Source organism: Apium graveolens, chromosome 5 (genome assembly GCF_009905375.1).
Source record: "Apium graveolens cultivar Ventura chromosome 5, ASM990537v1, whole genome shotgun sequence".
Classification (NCBI taxonomy): domain Eukaryota; kingdom Viridiplantae; phylum Streptophyta; class Magnoliopsida; order Apiales; family Apiaceae; genus Apium; species Apium graveolens.
In genome coordinates, this window is record NC_133651.1 from 174740403 (window position 1) to 174761130 (window position 20728).

A 20728-nucleotide genomic window follows, 5' to 3' on the forward strand; every position below is an offset into this window, starting at 1 on the left:
ATGTTAAAACACTGATGTCTATTCTACATTTTCTAGTAGTGTATATTCGATTGTTATTCCCGGTAATTACAAGATGCATTCCCATATTTCTGAAATAAATTCCTCAGAAATCGAGCATCGTTTCGTCTATTTATCGGACTACCAGTCGATATCATATGGACACCAACAACCACAATCAACGCAACTTATAATTCTATATATCCACTATGACTTAAATAATTATAATCGACTAATTTATATTTCGAAAATAATTTTTACGAAATAATATTTTTAATATTTGTAGGACTCAGAAACTCATCACGGTCCACCGTCGGCTCACCGAAACTCATCGTCGACGACGACAAAATTCAGTGGTGCCCGTTTATTACGGGTTTCCAATGATAACTAATAATTTTCGATCGAATTTTTTTTATTTCATTGAAATAATCAAAGAAATTTTCTTTCAAAAATATTCAATAAGTCCAAATTAGAACACGCATAACAGAACTACAACCAAACATTAGAAGTAGCACGTGCATCACGCACATCACACCCAACACACAACACACACGCACACCGGCAAACACGCACATGCCACCTCTCCGGAAAAAGAATCCAGTGTCGACGATAGGAAAAAGAACAAGAAATATACATACGTATATATATATATATATATATATATATCAATCAACAGGGACAAACTGAGGCAATCACCGGAAACAACCGAGAGCGACAGACGGCGGCGACCGACAACAACGGGGGGAAGGAAAAGGGAAAACAGAGAAAGAGAAAGAGGAGAGAATGGAGGGAGAGAGGGAAGAAAGAGAGGGAGAGAGTGAATCAAGAGGGACATGAAGTGATAGATCGAGAGCTGTGAGAGATTAGATAGTTCGAGACGAGAGAGATGATTAATAAGGCTGTGTGGGTGTTTGGTTATGTGTTGTGTTTTTATTATTTTATTATTTTTATAAGGAAACACGTAGCAAAAAGGATACTGAGAAGCTTCCATGTATCAACTGTTTAATTAGGAGTGCAACACGTGTAACATTCAACCCCTGACAACCTAATTTCGTCCCGCGTTTCACTATTTAAAGAACTAATTTATAGGTAAAAATAACCCAAAAAATTACCAAAATAATTTTAAAATTCTAGAAATAATTAAAAACTAATAAATATAAATTTTATATTTTTGAAATATTTTTGAATTTAACCTTGGACCCACAATTAAATATAATTAGAAAATTATTTATGAAATAAATAATTGACGAAATATTATTTTCTAAATTTTATAAATTCCTATAAATTTTTATTGAAAATATAAATCCAAGAAAATAATTTTAAAGATAATTTCAATATTTATGAAAATAAATCTTCAATAAAATCACTTTTAAAAGCAGAAACAAAATAGTACGACTCAACAATTAATAAAATAAATAATTCTCGAACACAATTAAGTCACATACAATTTATATTAAACACAACACATCGCTGGCAGAATCATATCATAATTTTATTTATTTAATATTTATATTTTAATAATGCAAAAATACAGATCGTTGTAACATTCCCCCTTAAAAGATTATGTTCTCAGAATTTCACATAACCAAACAAGTGAGGATATTTGTCTAGCATATCTGAATCTAACTCCCAAGTAGACTCTTCTACTCGAGGATTTTTCCAAAGTACTTTCACTATAGGAATATATTCCCAAGGAATCGCTCCTTACGGTCTAGGATCTGGATTGGCTTCTCCACGTAGGACAAATCTGGCTAAAGCTCGATTGGCTCATACCCAATGACTTGGTTCAAATCAGGGATATATTTTTTTAGCATAGAGACATGGAACACATTATGAATATGTTGTAGCTGCGGCGGCAACGCTAACTCGTAGGCAACCTTACCTATTTTTTTCAAAACTTTAAATGGTCTGATATATAAAGGACTTAGCTTACATTTTTAACCAAATCTAACCAATCCTTTCCAAGGCAAAACTTTCAACAATACCAATGACCCAACCTCTATGTCCATATCCTGCAATACTGCATTCTTTCTCTATTTATCCTGAGCTGCTTCTAACCTTTTCCGAATCAATACCACTGCATCCTTAGTTTGTTGAACTAACGCAGGACCTAACAACTTCTTTTCACCAACTTCATCACAATAAAGTGGAGATCTACACTTTCGTCCATACAAAGCTTCATAGGGTGGCATTTTGATACTGGCATGATAACTATTATTATAAGAAAACTCTATTAACGGTAAGTGATCATCCCAGTTTCCTTTAAAATCCAAAACATATACCTTTAATATATCTTCTATAGTCTGAATCATCCTCTCACTTTGACCGCCTGTCTGAGGATGATAGGCAGTACTCATCTTTAACTTAGTTCCCAAATAATCCAAAAATATTGTCCAAAATCTCAAATTAAACCTTGGGTCTCGATCAGAAATAATTGAGACAAGAACTCCATGCTTGGTCACAATTTTATCTAAATACATCTTAACTAACTTATCCAAAGAATATCTTTCATCGATAAGAAGGAAATGTGCAAACTTGGTTAACCTATCAATATTTACCCAAATAGCATCTTGATTTGATTTAGTCCTTGGTAATCCTACAACAAAATCCATTGCAATTTCCTCCAATTTCCATTGTGGGATCTCTAAAGGTTGTAACAATCCACTTGGCCTTTGATGTTCTTCCTTTACCTTTTGGCATGTATGATATTTACTAACCCAATTAGTTATCTCCTTCTCCATTCCTGGCCACCAAAAGTTCATTTTAAAGTCTTGATACATCTTAGTACTTCCAGGGTGAATTGAAAACCTAGAATTGTGGGCTTCTCACAAAATCTCATTCTTTAACTCAGTTACATTAGGGATCCATATTCTAGAAGAAAATCTAAACACACATTTGCTATCCTTTTGGATACAAACCTCTTCTCTAGTTAAACTATCTAATCCTTGATCAATTATCTCTTCTTGTCACTTCTTAATCTTTTCCATCAGTTCTGGCTAGAAAGTAATCTCATACAATTTCTCCTTGTCACCTTCTGGTACTCGAACTTCAATCTTTAATTTTTCTAATTCTTTTACCAATTCTTCGGCGATCCCAATTATATTCAATCTTTCTTTCCTACTCAGGGCATCTGCCACTATATTGGCTTTGCCTGGATGATAGTTAATGGAAAAATCATAATTATTAATCAATTTTAACCATGTCCTTTATCTCATATTTATATCTTTCTAGGTGAATATATACTTTAAGCTCTTATGGTCAGTGTCGATATCGCACTTCTCTCCGTATAGGTAATGTCTCCACAGCTTCAACGCAAACACTATTGCTTCCAATTCCAAATCATGCACTGGATACTTCTGCTCATGAGGTTTTAGCTGTCTAGATGCATAGGCAATAACTTTATCATATTGCATCAACACACAACCTAATCCCTTTAAAAAAGCATCACTGTAGATTACAAAGTTTCCCGTTTCGTCTAGCAATACTAACACTGGAGCCGTCACCAATCTCTTCTTCAACTCCTGGAAGCTTTCTTCACATTTCTCAGACCAAATAAACTTCTCATTCTTTCTGGTCAGCTTAGTCAATGGAGTCTTAGTCTTGGCAAAGTCTTTTACAAATCTTCGATAATAACTCGCCAATCCAAGAAAACTCCTAACTTCTGTCGGAGTCTTTGGTTGTTCCCACTTGGACACAACTTCAATATTTACAGGATCCACTTTGATACCATCCTTACCCACTACATGAACTAACTAGGCTTCACATCCTTGTCTTAATAGCTTTCCTGTCTACAGTACTGAGAAAAACTTCTTCCAAATTCTGTCCGTGATAATTCACCTTGACATTATCCTTTGTAAACATAACAATCTTCTTTTTCTTGCAGTCAATCTTTGCCTTATATTGGTACAACCAATCCATTCCTAAAATTATATCGAACTCTCTTAGCTCGAAAGGTATTAGGTCAGCCGAAAAAGAATGTCCTAGGATTTCTATCTAACATTTAGGACATAATTGATTTACTAAGACTTTATCCTGGTTAGCCACTTCTATGGTCAAAGATTCATGTAAATCTTCCAACATTAAATCCATTTTATTCACACAATCCGTAGATATAAAAGACTTAGGTGCTCCCGAGTCAAATAAAACTCTTACAGGTACGGAATTGAGAGAAAGCGTACCTGAAACTATATCAGAATCTTGAGTTGTGGATCTCTTGGTCATCTTAAAGGTCCTAGCTCTAGCCGTAACGGATGCCGGTCCTTGGGATGCGCTCCAGATGCTAGTCCTTGGGAAGCGCTACCTCCAATACTTCCTTGAGTACCAGTCCTACAACTCCTACAAATGTGACCTACCTTACCATAGCTATAGAAACTAATTTCTGGGTTCTCCAGTTTGCATTCTGACGCGTAGTGACCTTTCTGACCGTATCTAAAACATTGAATATTCTCCTTACACTGACCATCGTGCTTCTTTCCACACAGCTTACAATCCGCCACTAGTGGGTTAACTGACTTGGTTGGAGTGGAACCAACTGAGGTGGTACTAGGCCTAGCCTGGGAAAAATTCTGCCTCCTGAATCTTCTATCTTTATTTCTTCCAAATTGCTTCTGAAGCTTCTGGATAGACTTTTCTTAATCGGCCTTATCTGTTACGTTCTCAAACTTTTTTTTATCACCTTTCTCCCTGGCGGCTAACTTCTGGTCACTTTCTATCACTAGAGCGGCCTGGACTACAGAGGTATATATTTTGAGTTATAAAGCTACAACTCCGCTTTGAATCTCTAGCTTCAATATTTGTTGAAACCTCTTCGCCTTCTGGGCTTCCGTACTCATATACTCATGTACAATTCAGGCCAATTCCGTAAGTTTGGCTTCGTATTCTATCATGCTCCTTTCACCTTGCTTTATTTCTAGAAATTCAATCTCCATCTGGTTCTGTAAACAATCTGGAAAATACTTTTCGAAGAACAATTCTGTAATCTGGTCCGTAAAATATGACCTTCTCCTTCTAATGCTCGGGCTGACTCCCACAAATAATTCACCTCATTCTTAAGAAAATAACTTGCATAATCCGTCTAAGATCATCACTTACTTGGGTGAGCGTAAAAGCTTTCGCCATTTTCTTCAACCAAATCCTTGCAGCAACAAGATCTATTTCGTCTTTAAACTCTGGGGGTTTAACAGACTTGAAAGATTTAAAATAGTGGTTTGGTTCAGCCCCCTCAACTATTGTTGTTGCTGAATTTACAGCTGTTGTTAATTGGATTTTTTGTTGTTGTTGTATTAGTTGTTGTTGTTGCTGTTGTTGCTGAAATTGTTATTGCTGCTCCTGGAATTATTGTTGTTGTTGGGCCATTTAATGGGACTGTTGGTATAACAAATCTAGCAATTTATTCATGGATGGATCCTCAACAAATTCTCTACTGGAAGAGTTAGATTGGTTATTTCTCTTTGGTGGCATTCTCCTGAAATATAGAAAATGATTTTAATCTTAATAATGTCTTGTATAATAAACATTTTTTATACATATGTATCAGGAGAATGCTGCCATGGGTAAATATTCCCATCTTTATTTGTTAGGGGTCCGTCCTTAATGAATGGATAAATTTAACAATACCAGCTATAGATATAACAATAACAGTATTAAAGAAAGCTAAACAACATCTTTTATATAAGTGAAATATAATGCAACAACAATTCTGGATATCCAACTACTACAACTACAATACATCAATACAACACGGGCCAAATACATCAAAATTTGGCTGTCATAGCAGCCTCCGACTAGTACATCATAACATACTAACTGAAACTATACTACATAACTCTAAAGGACACACACGTCCGAGTTCTGACAACTACAAAATCTGAAAACAACTACCTAGCCACTACCTCCAATCACACCAAGCTCAAACACCAACCAATCTACCAAATCCTGGTACTGCCTCGCCCTGGTCTCCGGATTGATAAAAGGCTCAATATATCTAGCTCTATCAATGGTTGACTACGTAAGGGCTCTCACCCTAGCCTAAATGTCCGGGGAAGGTACAACTACTCCCTGAAAAGGACTGATAGGAACACGGTCTAACTATACAGCTAACTCGGGACTCTATTCCCTGATCAATGCCCTGTTAACTGCCCCGGTGTACATGATAAGGAATGAGGGAGGAAGTGCCTGAAGCAAGAGCAGGTAGAGCCGGAGGTCTGGGAAAAGTACCCATAGGTCCACAACCATATGGAAAGTCATGGACTGTAGATACTGAACTATGAACCAATCAAGGTCGTGCACTCGGTCCAACAACATCACTAGGCATGAAATAAGTAACAGGTGGGGGTGGCGCTGGTGCCTCCATAACTATGACATCTAGAGTCTGCTCAGAATCTGACCTCTCATGGTGAGACTCGTTCTCTAGGGAGGAAGAACTAAAATTATCTATCGGACGCTGCCAATACTATATAAATATAGGGAAGACACAATTAAATGTTAGGGAAGTTCTATCAAAACATCATTAGATACCAGGGTCATCGCCTTCGAAACCCTCGACTAGAATCGTAAACTCGCTCCTCTATATGAGTTGTTGACTCACACTTTTATATAAAATTTTCTACAGAATTTTGACTCTAATCTTAACCTAAATCAGGGACTTAAACCTGTAGCTGTGATACCAACATGTGACGGCCTCAACCCCGGGGTCAAGAGTTGATGTCACGAATAATAATAAAATATAAATATAATACAACCAAAATCATGACATTATATAATCACGACCCCCTTACCAAGATCTTTTCCAGGTTTAAGTATGAATTTGGTTACTCAATCATTACACCACTAATTATTTAAATAAGTCTGATATAATATACTCTTATTACAACTCAATAGACCTACATCTGGTCTGACTTAAACTACCTCATATGATCCTGATAGAGGAGGAGCGCATACTCAACCCTGGCTATAGTGAACATGTCTTCTAGGCATCTGAAATAAATATATATATATATACATAACATTTTTGCAAGGATGAGCAATCAATTGCTCATCAGTACCATTATATATAACAGAATATATAACTTTATCCTAAATAGTTATAGGAACAGAAATCATTAAATCATTCATGTTTAAAACCATAAAAAACAAGAAAAACTAGATATCAACAAACTAACATGCTCTTTAAAATGTAATATTTATCATGTGTTATTTAAACACCAAAGTCCAATTTTAGCATGTTATTTTCATTTTCAAATCATCTGTTCCAATACATGAACCAAAACTAAAATCATTTGTTCCATTACGGGAACCACAAAACCATAATCAAATACATTGGACGTTTACAGGTGAAGATAGTTGATTAGTCTATTAACACCGGAAGGCTCTAGGCGGCCATCCAGAATAGATGTTCCAGAACTGAGAGACTAGCTAGGTCCCTATTATGCTGGACTAATCTGTTCAAACAATGTATACCTATCTCTTTTTACGCTTCCACGCTGGGTCGTTACCGAATAACGTGCCTCTTACGCAACTCCAATATCTGATCCTCTTTATCTAGTTTTCATATCCATGTATACCTATCTCTTTTTAAAACCATTTTTATCAAGAACATTTATAAAACTTTTTCAATATCAATCACAATTTAGAGGTAGGTATTTCAGAAGTTACTTTTCCCCTAAAACATGATTTAAACATAAACATTTATAATAATAGGGGATACGTAATATAAAAACATTCTGTTCCAATATAAAATTTAAATCAACAATTCATTCACATATATTACCCGAACCACAAAGATATGGTCATAGGTACTTTCCTTATTGAATTTTAACTACGGGATCACTAGGCTATCTTTAGAAGGGCTTTGGGGCTTGGGTCTTTTGACTGGAATCTACAGAATCGAAATACCCTCAATTAGATGATCATGTATGCTTGACATATCCTCACAATCAATTCTACCCTTACGATATTAAATCCTAACTAGTATTTATACGTACTATCTCCATACACAAAACAGATAGGGCTAACATACTTGAAATTTGGTTCAGTAGTTATTTTCATAAAATACGTATAACCGTCGTTTTGAGAAAATACGTATACGTATAATCGAGCAGTGTTTCCTCTATTTTCGGACTACCAGTCGATTTCATATCGACACCAACAATCACAATCAATGCAAATCACAAGTCCACATATCCACTACGACATAAATAATTATAACCGTCTAATTTATATTTCGAAAAATTAGGACTCTGAAATATCATCACGGTCCACCGTTGGCTCACCGAAACTCATCGTCGACGGTGGCAAAATTTGGGGGTGCCTGTTTATTACGGGTTTCCAACGTGAATTCCACCGATAAATAATAATTTTTTATCTCAAATACATTTTTATTTCATTGAAATAATTAAAAAAAAATTTTGCAAAAATATTCAATAATTCCAAATTAGAACACACATAACAGAACTACAAAACAGCAAAAGTAGTACGCGCAACACAGGCACACCCGCACAAATGCACGCACGCACATGCCACCTCGCCGGAAAAAGAATTCGATGGCGACGATATGAAAAAGAACAAGAGCACAACATTTAAGATATACACATACGCATATATATATATATATCAATCAATAGGGACAAACCAAGGCAATCACCGGAAATAGGTGAGAGCGACAGGCGGCGGCGACCGCCAACAGTGGGGGGAAGGAAAAGCGAAAACCGAGACAGAGGAGAGAAATGAGAGAGAGGGAAGAAAGAGAGGAAGAGAGTCAATCGAGAGGGACGGGCAGTGAGAGATCAAGAGCTGCGAGAGATTATAGAGATCGAGACGAGAAAGATGATTAACAGGGTTACGTGGTTGTTTGTTTATGTGTTGTATTTTTAATATTTTTTGTGTTCTTATAAGGTAACACGTAGCAGCAAGGATACTGAGAAGCCTCCATGTTTCAACTGTTTAATTAGGAGTGCAACACATGTAATATTTAACCCCCGGCAACCTGGTTTCGTCCCGTATTTCACTATTTAACGAACAAATTTGTGGGTAAAAATAACCCGAAAAATTACCAAAATAATTTTAAAATTCTCGCAATAATTAAAAACTAATAAAACATAAATTTCATAATTTTTGAAACATTTTTAAATTTAAACTTTGAACCGCAATTAAATACAATCAGAAAATCATTAGGGAATAAATAATTGATGAAATATTATTTTCTAAATTTTATAAGTTCCTATAAATAATTATTGAAATTATAAAGCCATGAAAATAATTTTATTTTTTTCAATATTTATGAAAATAAATCTTTAATGAAATTCCTTTTAAAAGCAGAAACAAAATAGTACGACTTAACAATTAATAAGATAAATAGTTCTCGAACACAACTAAGTCACATACAATTTATATTAAACACAACACATCACTGGAAAATTCGTATCCTACTTTTATTTATTTAATATTCATATTTTAATAATACATAAATGCAGATCGTTATACTCTCTCGTGTCGCGTCGCAGTATTCTTGTTCTGACCAGCTGTGTGTTTCTTCACCGTCTCGACCTAAGCGCCTTGTTGACGGCTTTGTGTTTGCGAAGGTCTTGTGCTTTTGGTTCTCTCTTGTTGAGGACGATTGTGTCCAGTCTTGTGTGGCCAGTGATAACTCCGGTGTGCGGGGCTGCTCCTTCGACATCATGCCTGGATCCTTGTAGCGGTTGCGGTGTAGCTGTCGTGGGGTTTTTGTAAAACTACACCGGAAGGGGGTTTGAGTCCCGCGGCGCCTTCGGTGTGAGAGTAAGAACTTACTTTGGGGAAGATAAAGATAGATAGGAATGCAAGGTTGCTTTGTGTGTATTGAGTGTGTATGAGAGTGATAAACCATAAAACCTCTTCTACTTGGGCTATTTATAGTCCAAGGGTAGGGTTTAAGGTTTGGTACCTTTAAATCATAGTCGTTGGTTCTGGGAGCGGAGGACACCTGGCTGGGGCCGATGCCTTACTCGTGTCAGGATGGGAATGACAAAGGAATGTTCTAAGGATCCTCTTACACGTGCTCTGATTATTCTCATGATTGATCAATGATAGTTGTCTCTATCATGCGTTTGGACATGTGCCTCACGTGCTGGGGCTCTAATGGATTGCCCCGCTGGGAACAATTAGTCCGAACTAGGGGTAAGCGAGACTGGTTGAAGTCAGGATTCTGGTCCCAGTACTTCTAGTAGCCATATATACTATCATGTACCCCTCACTCCCTTATTCAGATTTTCTAGATGCGGGAGTAAGGTGAATAGTATTTGGAGTATGATACTTTTATGATAAATTTGAACTTTCCTTGCCACCCAGTCCGGGTTGTGTTAAAGTAGACTAAGCCAGACTAGTTGGACATAGAGTAGATTGCATTTTGGAGAAATTTGAGCTTTGCTTGCCCCCAATCCGGGTTGTGTTGGAGTAGAACAATTCAGACTAATTGGATATTTAGTAGTTTGATTTAAGAAGAAATTTAAGCTTTGCATTCTCCCAATCTGGATTGTCTTGAGGTAGACCACCGAACTCGTTGGAGATGGAGTAGATTGCATTTTGGAGAAATTTGAGCTTTGCTTGCCCCCTGGTCCGGGTTGTGTTGGAATAGACCAATCCGGACTAGTTGGACATAGTGTGGTTTCTCTTTAGGAGAAATTTGAGCTTTGCTTCCCCTAGTCCGGATTGTCTTGAGGTAGAACAAACCATACTCGTTGGATATGGAGTAGATTGCGTTTTAGAGAAATTTGAGCTTTGCTTGCCCCTATTCCGGTTTGTGTTGGAGTAGACCAATTCCGGACTAGTTGGACATAGAGTAGTTTGTTTTTAGGAGAAATTTGAGCTTTGCTTGCCCCCGAGTCCGACTTGTGTTGGAGTAAACCAATCCGGAATAGTTGGACTTAAAGTAGTTTACTTTTAGGAGAAATTTGAGCTTTGCTTGGCCCCAAATCCGAATTGTCTTGAGGTACGCCAGTCCGGACTGGAATATTAATCGATTTCTTATTTCCCCCCCACGATTCGAATTCTAACAGCTGTAACTTTTTGAAAATACGTGCCATAATCATTACTGTTATTAATAACAGATGTGGCGAATGGCTCAGCTTTTGCCACGTGGTCCGGCCTTTTAAAATTCTCCGTGCCTATAAAAGGTACCCTCTCACTTCTTTTTCATTTTTACTCTTCATAATTTTCATCGTCTTCCTTCTTTCTCTCTGAGTTGCTATTATTGTGGTGTTTGGGGTTTTCCAAGGATCTTCGAGTGCTTTGCTTCATTGCTTTTCTCTTTCATGCGTTCTTCTTATCCGTGAGTTCTCTTCCTTCTCTCCGTTTTCTTTTTTTTTCGACTTTACAGTTCATGCTATTGTTTATGGTTGTTTTCGTGTCTTTGTGAATTATTTTTTATTCATACGTTCTATGTTTTGTATATGTGTATATATAGGTGTATTTGGGTGTACTTTGGGTTTTGATTCCGTGTTTAGGATGTTTTTGTGTTTAGTTTTTCATAGCTCAGTCCAGACTAATGGGGTGTAGTCTAGGTTTAGTTGTATACTTTTGCGGAGTTTTTCTTTTGTTGGTGGTTTTTGGGTTCGGGTTCGTTGGCTAATGTTAGGTTCGTAATCAACTATAGAGGGGGGGTGAATGCAGTTTATACAAATAATTCGACAAGGCTTCAACAAAATCAACAATTTTTATATTAACAGATCAAAACTAATTACAAGCGTACTCTTTGAAAAGGATGAACAAGTAACCTTGAGAGCTGCAAGGTTATGCGAATGATATAATAATGTTCGTAGTGCTTATAGTATGAACCTAATATGTGCTTTATATAGAGCACAGTTATACAATCAATAAGGAATCCCATTCTAATACAATAAGGAAACCTATTACATATCAATGTATGATTGCTTCTGAGATAAAGTCTTTCATCGCATTGAATTCCTGCTTTCTTTTTCCTCCTTGAATATCTACTAAAGTGATAAATCCTGACAACATCATCTGCTGATCATCAAGTACTGATATAAGTACTGATGACGTCACTCTTCAATAAATATTAATATAAGTCCTGATAATAACTTTTGATAGTTTCAGTCCAGATTTCATCAATTACATCAAGTAATCTCCCCCAACTTGTGCATTAAGAAAATATTTACAAGTTCCAATTGATGATGTCAAAACTATCTAATTGTAGTAATCAAGTAAATATATTCATTCTTTCTTCAGTGAATATCAGACTTTACTCTTCATTCTAAACTTTAGCATAGTCTGGAAAATCTTCAAGAAACTTCTTCAGCATATTTTTTTCCATTACATCCAAATACCATTGCATCCTCTGTTTGTGTTATTTCCGTTCATTTGTTGATTCATCATTTTGATAGATGGCAGCCCTGAGATTATGTAACTTTGAATTTCCAAGAGATAGATCATCCATGTGACGCCCCCAAATCCACCCTTTCGTAGATTCGGGTCGCCACGATATCAAGCTTCGTACACCTGTATTATTATTACAAACATAACCAAAAATGACATTTATAGTGAACACCATTCCACAGTTCCAAGATCGAGTCTCCTTCACTAACTAATTAATACATGAACCACATGAACCTACTACAAGCCTAGTTCATAGCTGAACAGTATTACATAACGTAGATAATATATAGCAAACTTTTAGAGACTGTCATCGTGAGCATGTTCCTTCCCTTCCCTCTATCTTCGGTAATCAAATGCTCTGTCCTCTTCATTCTTTACTTTTTGGATGAATACAAATATAGCAAGAGTGAGCAACTAGGTGCTCAACAAGTAGAAATGATTCAACAGAAAAATAATTTACTGGTAATAATAAGTGCCAAAAGCAATAACATTTCAAAGCAAAAAGATATATCAACACATCACGGTATTATCAATGAAGCTCTTATCTGGCACAGTGCCATTGAATTTAAGAATAACTGGTCATTTCCATCCTCGGTACATCAATGATGCGATCAACTATCACAGTGTACCGTCCTCCTGCGAATCTTATGCTCACCCGATCACGGCTTGTTGTAAGCACGCCCAACACACACTTGCTAGCATAAAAGAAAGGTTAGCGTCTTAACCCTCGGCTATATTCAAGCCGATCAACATGTCCACACATCGGACATGTCAGTTATAAATACCGTGGATTATCAAATACCACGTTGACCAGTATAGAAGTACTTACCCCGATTTAATCTTCACATCACACTATTCAGAATTTCATCACTTAGTCTGGCTTTGACAATGAACCAGTCTTCACACTGATGGGATCTTAGTCACATTGATATGAATGATATATATCGACGTCTGCTTAGGAAAGAGAAGGGTTATCTCGAATAATGAGAATAACCATGTCAACTGATATTCTCAAATGATGAATCCCCAAAAGTAGTATGCGATTAAAGAGAATAAATAATAACTGATATGGATACCAAAATTTGGGAAGGGTTCAATGAATTGGTAAAAGAAGATTCAAGTGTAAAGGAATTCAATTAATCAACTTGACTGGAAATCAATACTGATTCAAAGAATGATTTAGATGGTTATAAAATCTCTAGGTTCGAATGATATATATATATAAGAAGAAAAACTGTTCTGAACGATAGAAACAGTCGGGAATCTAGGTAAGGAATACGTCATTGGAATTAAAATTTATCGACGAAGATGAATACTTGTAAATACGGTCATCAACGTTTAAATTCACAATATTCCATATTAATAAACAAGATGTATAAGTCATAACATGGATGGAGCAGAGAAAACTTGCCTTAATTCCAATAGTAGCAGTGAAAATTTACCTTTCCGGGTTAAACAATTCCACTTCAAGTATTTTCTAACTAAATCACATCCAAAATCACTTTAGTATAAATATTCTAAAAAATATATCTTTTCTCGAAATTCATAACTCACATTATTTATCTCGAGGAATTACTTAGGAATTGGAAATACTCAAATAATTCAAAAGGTGTACTCACTTCCAAATATATTTATTACATATTTTATTGATTTTTGGTGGAGAGAAAATCTTCAATTATAAAATAATAATCACTCATAAATTGGGAATTTGAGTTCCATAAAATACTATTTAAATTAGCGATAGAGGGTAGGGATGTTATTACCTCCCTGATTTACTTCTACTTCGGTACTTACTCACGCGTCAAATAAGCGATAACAACGAGATTTATTTAATTAATGAGTTCTCACGAATCAATATTACTACTATTTGATTATTACGTAGTGACTCTCTCAAGTATCGATATTAGCGCGTCGATCCCATTTTAAATAATCGTATACAATTTTTTTAATTAATATCATGTAATTCTTTCTTACTCCATTTTATTCCTAAATGATATTATGGTTAATCCTTTATTTATTCCAATTTACTAAAACTCTAAAAACTAATTTAATTTCTTAAAATAGGATAGAATCCACTAATAAATTCAAGGGTTATTAAATCTTTTTAATGCACCACAAATTGTTCCCTAATAATTACACAATCTATTTTGTTCACCTACCAAATCATTTAATCTCACATTTTATTTTACCTTATTCCTATTCTTTTATTCATATATTTTTATCTCAAACAATTATTTAAGGAAAGACTATTTTACGCCTGCCCTCTTTCTCCTTCTTCTGCACTCTTCCCTCGGTGGTCCGGCCAAATTCCGGCCACCTCCAAAAATGATTTCGATTAACGATTCTTACTACCCATTGTTCGATCTAACACTTCCCCAAGTCCGATTTTCCAAATCCTAATTCACACCATTTTTCCGGTCAACTTTCGACAACTCTCTCTCTCTCTCTCTCCTCTCTTTCTTTCCCTCTCTCTCTCTCGGCTTCTCTCCCCTTCCCTCTCTTTCGGCCTCTCTTTCTCTCCCTCTCTCCCTCGGCCTCTCTTTCCCCCTCTCTCTCGGCTTCTTTCTCTTTCTCTCTTTTTCTCCTCCTCTCCCTCTCGGCCTCTCTCTCTTTTCTATCATTTTTCTCTTCTCTCCTTCTCTCCCATCTCTCCCTCCTCTCCTTTACTCCTCTCGGCTTTTTCCGATCACCACCACCACCCTCACGGTGGTGGTTACGCCTCCCTGCTCCACAAACATAAGCACAATCCCAAACAATTCAGTTATCATCCATACCCTTATTTCCAACTTATTCAATTCAATCAAATATCAACAAATCAATTCTACTTCTATTTTATTTCCTAGTTAATCAAATATATATACCTACATGTATTCATGGGTTTTGGGTTGGGTTCCAAATGTTGGGCCAATCTCCCAAGCCCAAACATTACTCCACTCAAAAATTTGATATCCCCAAATTTTAATAAGAAATACCTAAGTCAATTGATTTATAAATCCCAAAATAATTAGGATATTCTCATACTCATGAATTCCTCTTTCTTTTAGTAGCATTAACTATACATAATATTGATTAAAAGTAAAATCACAACTCAAACAATCAAGTAATTAAATTCCAAGATCAATACCATAATTTAACTAAATAAAAAAAAACAAACAAAATAGAATCAAGAAGAGTATCATTACCTTTAAGAAAGGATAGATGATCACAACTTATAAGATATTTTTATGGCACCAAATCAAAGCTAATGATCCCCTTAATTGCTACTCTTTTTACCCAAACTACACTTTATCTAATTATTATATTAGTACTAATTTTTAGGAATTTAGTGATGAAGAAGTGAAATGGGTGAGGTTGAACCCTTATTTATAGGAACAAATTAACTAAGGTTAAGTTTGGATTAGTTTAGTTAACTATAGTGACTAGTAAATTCTAGAGCTTCCACTAGATTCTAGAATTTTTATTTAATTAATATTTATAATTACTACAAATTCCCACTTACTCATGTAATAGAGTAGTACAAAAATAATTACAAATTTAAAGAGTATCAAATATTCTTTTCTCTAAGAAAATTTTCTAGAATTCCAATATATATAAGAATTATTTTTTATGAAATAATTTCTCTCTAATTGTCGAAAATTAAAATTTTATTAAATATATTTTTTATATAAAATTTGAATAATTCCAAAAAAAGAAATTAAAATAAAATTAGGATAAATTAAAATAATGGAAAAAGTTGCTTAGATAGATATACCAAATAATTCCTCTTTTATTTTTTTCTTGAAATAAATAGAAGAGTACTTTACTATTATTTAAAGAAATAATTTACTACTCAAGAAAACCAATAAAATATATTTACACACACTTAAATTTTCAAAATTTAAAATTTGAATAATGAGCAACTAATTGGCTTTACTAAATAGCACGAATCAAATATATAATTAGCTATACGAGTTAAACAGCTAGTCGAGTTTTCTTAAATAACAATAATAAAGCTAAAACAAATAAATTCTCGATAAATAGAATTGAAAGTAACATTATTTATTAGTCGATCCAAACAGCTGTAAAATAACGATCCCTTATCTAGCGAGATAGGATATGTTAACAAAATTATCTCCGAAATTTTTCGGGCGTTACATTCTCCCCTCCTTAAAGGATTCCGTCCTCGGAATCAGCGCATATATAGAATAATGAGGGGTAATTCTTTCGCATATCCTCTTCAGATTCCCACGTAGCTTCCTCGATCGAATTATTTTTTCATATCACCTTAACCAGGCTAATTTCCTTGTTTCTTAGCTTCTAGATCTTTCTATCCGCAGTACGAACAGGTTGCTCTTCGTACGTCAAATCCGGTTAATCTTCAATTGGCTCGTAGGCAAGTACGTCATGATTATCAGGATGGTAAGCCTTTAGAACAGATATATGAAACACATCATGAATGTATTGAAGATCTGGTGGTAATGCTAACTGATAAGATATAGTTCCTACTTTCTTCAAGATCTTGAATGGTCCAATGTATCTAGGACTCAATTTACTTTTCTTTCCAAATCTCATAACGCCTTTCCAAGGTGATACCTTAGCAATACTTTATCTCCAACCTCAAACTCTTTATGTATTCGTCCTAAATCCGCGTATTTTCTTTGTCTATCCTGGGCGGCTATTAACCTTTTCTTTATGATTCCGATAGATTCAGTTGTTTGTTGAACTAATTCAGATCCATAAATCTTTATTTCTCCCACTTCTTCCCAACATATTGCAGATCTGCATTTTCTACCATAGAGTGCTTCAAATGGAGCCATTCCTATGCTTGAATGATAAATGTTGTTGTAAGCAAATTCTACTAATGCCAGATGATCATCCCAGTTTTCTTTGAAGTCTAAGACATAAGCTCTTAACATATATTTTATTGTCTGTATAGTCCTTGTACTCTGTCCATCTGTTTGGGGATGATATGCCGTACTCATTTTTAATTTTCTGCCTAAACATTCCTGAAAACTTTTCCAGAACCTTGATGTGAACCTCGCGTCTCTATCTGACATAATTGATACTCGTACTCTATGTCTAACCATAACTTCCTTCAAATACAAGTTGACTAATCTTTCTATGTTGTATCTTTCATTTATTGGAAGAAAATATGCAGCTTTGGTGAGTCGATCAACTATAACCCAAATGGTGTCATGATTGGTCTTAGTGCTTGGCAACCCGACTATAAATTCCATGGTGATAAGTTCCCATTTCCATTCAGGAATCTCTAGAGGTTGTAACAGGCCACTGGGTCTCTGATGTTCGGCCTTTATTTTCTGATACGTTAAATATTTACCTACTCATTCAGCAATTTCCCTTTTCATGTTGGGCCATCAGAAATTTTTTTTATGTCTTGGTACATCTTTGTGCTTCCAGGGTGGATAGAGTATCTTGAATTGTGGGCATCATTCATAATCTCTTCCTTTAGTTCTGACACATTGGGAATCCAAATCCTTGATGCCACTCTTCGCACTCCTTGGTTATCTGTGACACTTAAAACCTCTTCTCCCGACAGGTTGGCCTTATCAGTTTCCAAAATCACTTCTTGACAATGTCGAATCTTTTACATTATTTGGGGTTGTACTCGTATCTCATAATTCCTTTCATTCGCTTGGACTGGAACCTTTATCTATATTTCTATTTTCTCAATTTCTTGTATCAATTCCTTAGATGTCACCAGTATCTTTAATCTTTCTTTTCTGCTTAAAGCGTCCTTGACCATATTTTCCTTTCCAGGATGGTAATTTATTGTACAGTCATAATCCTTGATTAGTTCCAGCCATCACCTCTGCCTCATGTTTAATTCTTTCTGGGTAAATATGTATTTCAAGCTTTTATGATCTGTTTAGATTTTGCATCTTTCTCCATACAAGTAATGTCTCCATATTTTAAGCGCAAAAACTATCGCTTCTAGCTCTAAATCGTGCGTGGGATACCTAGTTTCATAATCCTTCAATTGTCTCGAGGCGTAGGCAACGACATTTCCGTTTTACATCAATACGTAACCTAGTCCCTAGAGAGATGCATCACTGTAGATCACGAAATTTCCCGAGTGGTCTGGTAAGGTTAGCACTGGGGCAAAAGTTAATCTTTTCTTTAACTCTTGGAAGCTCTCCTTGCACTTCAAAGTCCATTCAAATTTTTCACTTTTCCGTGTGAGTCGGGTCAAAGGCGTAGCTATCTTCGAGAAATCCTGAACGAACCTCCGATAGTAACCGGCTAATCCCAGAAAGCTTCTAACTTCGGTCGGCATCTTTGGTCGTTCCCAATTTGCTACAACATCAACCTTTGCAGGATCTACTTAAATCCCTTCACTACTGACGATATATCCTAAGAATTGCACTTGATCTAGCCAAAACTCACACTTTGAAAATTTTGCATCTAGCTTTTCTTTCCTCAGAGTTTCTAGTACCAGTCCAAGGTGTTTAGTGTGTTCCTCAGGAGACTTCGAATAAATCAAGATATCATCGATGAAAACTATCACAAACTTATCCAGATATTTCTTGAATAATCGGTTCATTAAATCCATGAAAGCAGCGGGGGCATTCGTTAATCCAAATGGCATCACTAAGAACATGTAGTGTCCATACCTTGTCCTAAACGCCATCTTTGGCACATCCTCAGGCTTAATCTTTAACTTGTGATAGCCAGATTATATATCAATCTTTGAGAAACATGCAGCTCCTTTCTGTTGGTCGAACAGATCGTCAATCCTGGGTAGAGGGTATCTATTCTTGATGGTAAGATTATTTAAGTCTCGATAATCTATGCATAATCTCATAGATCCATCTTTCTTCTTCACAAATTAAACTGGTGCTCCCCACGGTGATACACTGGGTTGAATCACTCCTTTGTCTAGCAATTCCTGTAGTTGCGTAGCCAACTCCTTCATCTCTACGGGGGCCATTCGATATGGAGTTTTAGAAATAGGTGTCGTTCCTGGAGCGAGATCAATTGTGAATTCGATTTCTCGATCGGGTGGTAATCTAGGTAGGTCTCCGGGAAATACGTCCTCAAATTCCTTCACGACAGGGATCTCTTCTAGCCTAGGTGTAGACTTCACTGTATCTAAGTGGCGTAGCATTCTCCTGGCTTGCAACATAGTGAGAAATTTACGGGTTTGCTTCTGACCACGAAAAATTACTTTCTTATTATCCATACTTTTTAAGCTAACTCTCTTTAACATACAAATGATCTGAGCATTGTATCGCGTCAACCAATCCATTCCCAGTATTACATCAAATTCTCCCAGTTTAAAAGGAATAAGATCCACAACAAAAGGCTTTCCTTGAATCTCAATAGTACAATTAGGTCATACTCGAGTAACATGTATAACTTCTTGATTTGCAATTTCTACCATCATATCTTCTTTTAGCGATTTTAATTCTAATCCCAAATTATTCACAAAATCCTCAGATATAAAAGATCTAGTAGCACCAAAGTCAATTAACTCACAAGCATTTGTAGAATTTACTAAGAGCATACCTGCGATGACATCATTAGCAGTGATAGGATCCTTTAAGGTCATGTTGAAAGTTCATGCGGTAGATTTGATGTTGGCATTGCTTGGATTATGATTGTCTTGGGTTCGTGAGCGTAGTGTCCTTTCCTCCCACAGTTATGAAAAATGATGGCTTTGTCCTTGCAATTGCTGGTATAATGTCCTTTCTTTCCGCATACATAGCAAGTAATGTTCTCTTGATGGCATTGTCCACTATGCTTTCATCCACAAGTTTTACATTCTGGAAGTGGTGGTCTTCCTTGAAGTAGATTCGCAGTTTGAGGAGTCCTGAACTTGGTCTCGTTTCCTCAATTATCTTGATGTCCAAGCCTTGGTCTATCCATCTTCCGATCCTCCCTTTTAACAAATGGTTTCTTGTTCTTATTTCCATCGAACTTCCTATTGTGGATATGTTGTGAACTTGATGATTTCATTAACAAAATACCTTAGTCGATTATACTTAGTGAAAAATGTAGCACTTGACGGATAAGGAATATAGTCTCGACAGATGACTGAATATAGTCCCGACGGATGATAATTTATTATCCATCGAGTGAGTAGCTTGTGTAATAATGAGTCTGTAACAAATTCTAGCATACACCTTATTTAGATTCTGTAGTAGCACTCAAGTCATGTTGACTTTAATTAGATATGCAGAATAGGTTGATTAATTATACATAGATGATGTCTTGTAATTCTGCATAAATGAAATGAAGTCAAGTGCCAGATAGCTACTCGACGGATAAACAACAATGCCGCACGACGGATGATCAACAAGGCAACCCGACGGATGATCAACAAGGCAACCCGACGGATGATCATGTACCTGACGAATAATCAATT

At 35.9% G+C, this 20728-nt stretch overlaps 1 protein-coding gene across 1 annotated transcript; it reads right to left on the reverse strand.

Annotated features, from left to right (window-relative positions):
- Nucleotides 1-19189: 19189 nt before the first annotated feature.
- Nucleotides 19190-19912, reverse strand: LOC141660476 (uncharacterized). The gene is made up of 2 exons (XM_074467462.1): nucleotides 19870-19912; nucleotides 19190-19671 (listed from the first exon to the last, which is right to left on the reverse strand). Exons 1-2 carry the CDS (start codon nucleotides 19910-19912, stop codon nucleotides 19190-19192), a joined length of 525 nt encoding a protein of 174 aa, XP_074323563.1.
- Between the last annotated feature and the right edge of the window lie 816 nt (nucleotides 19913-20728).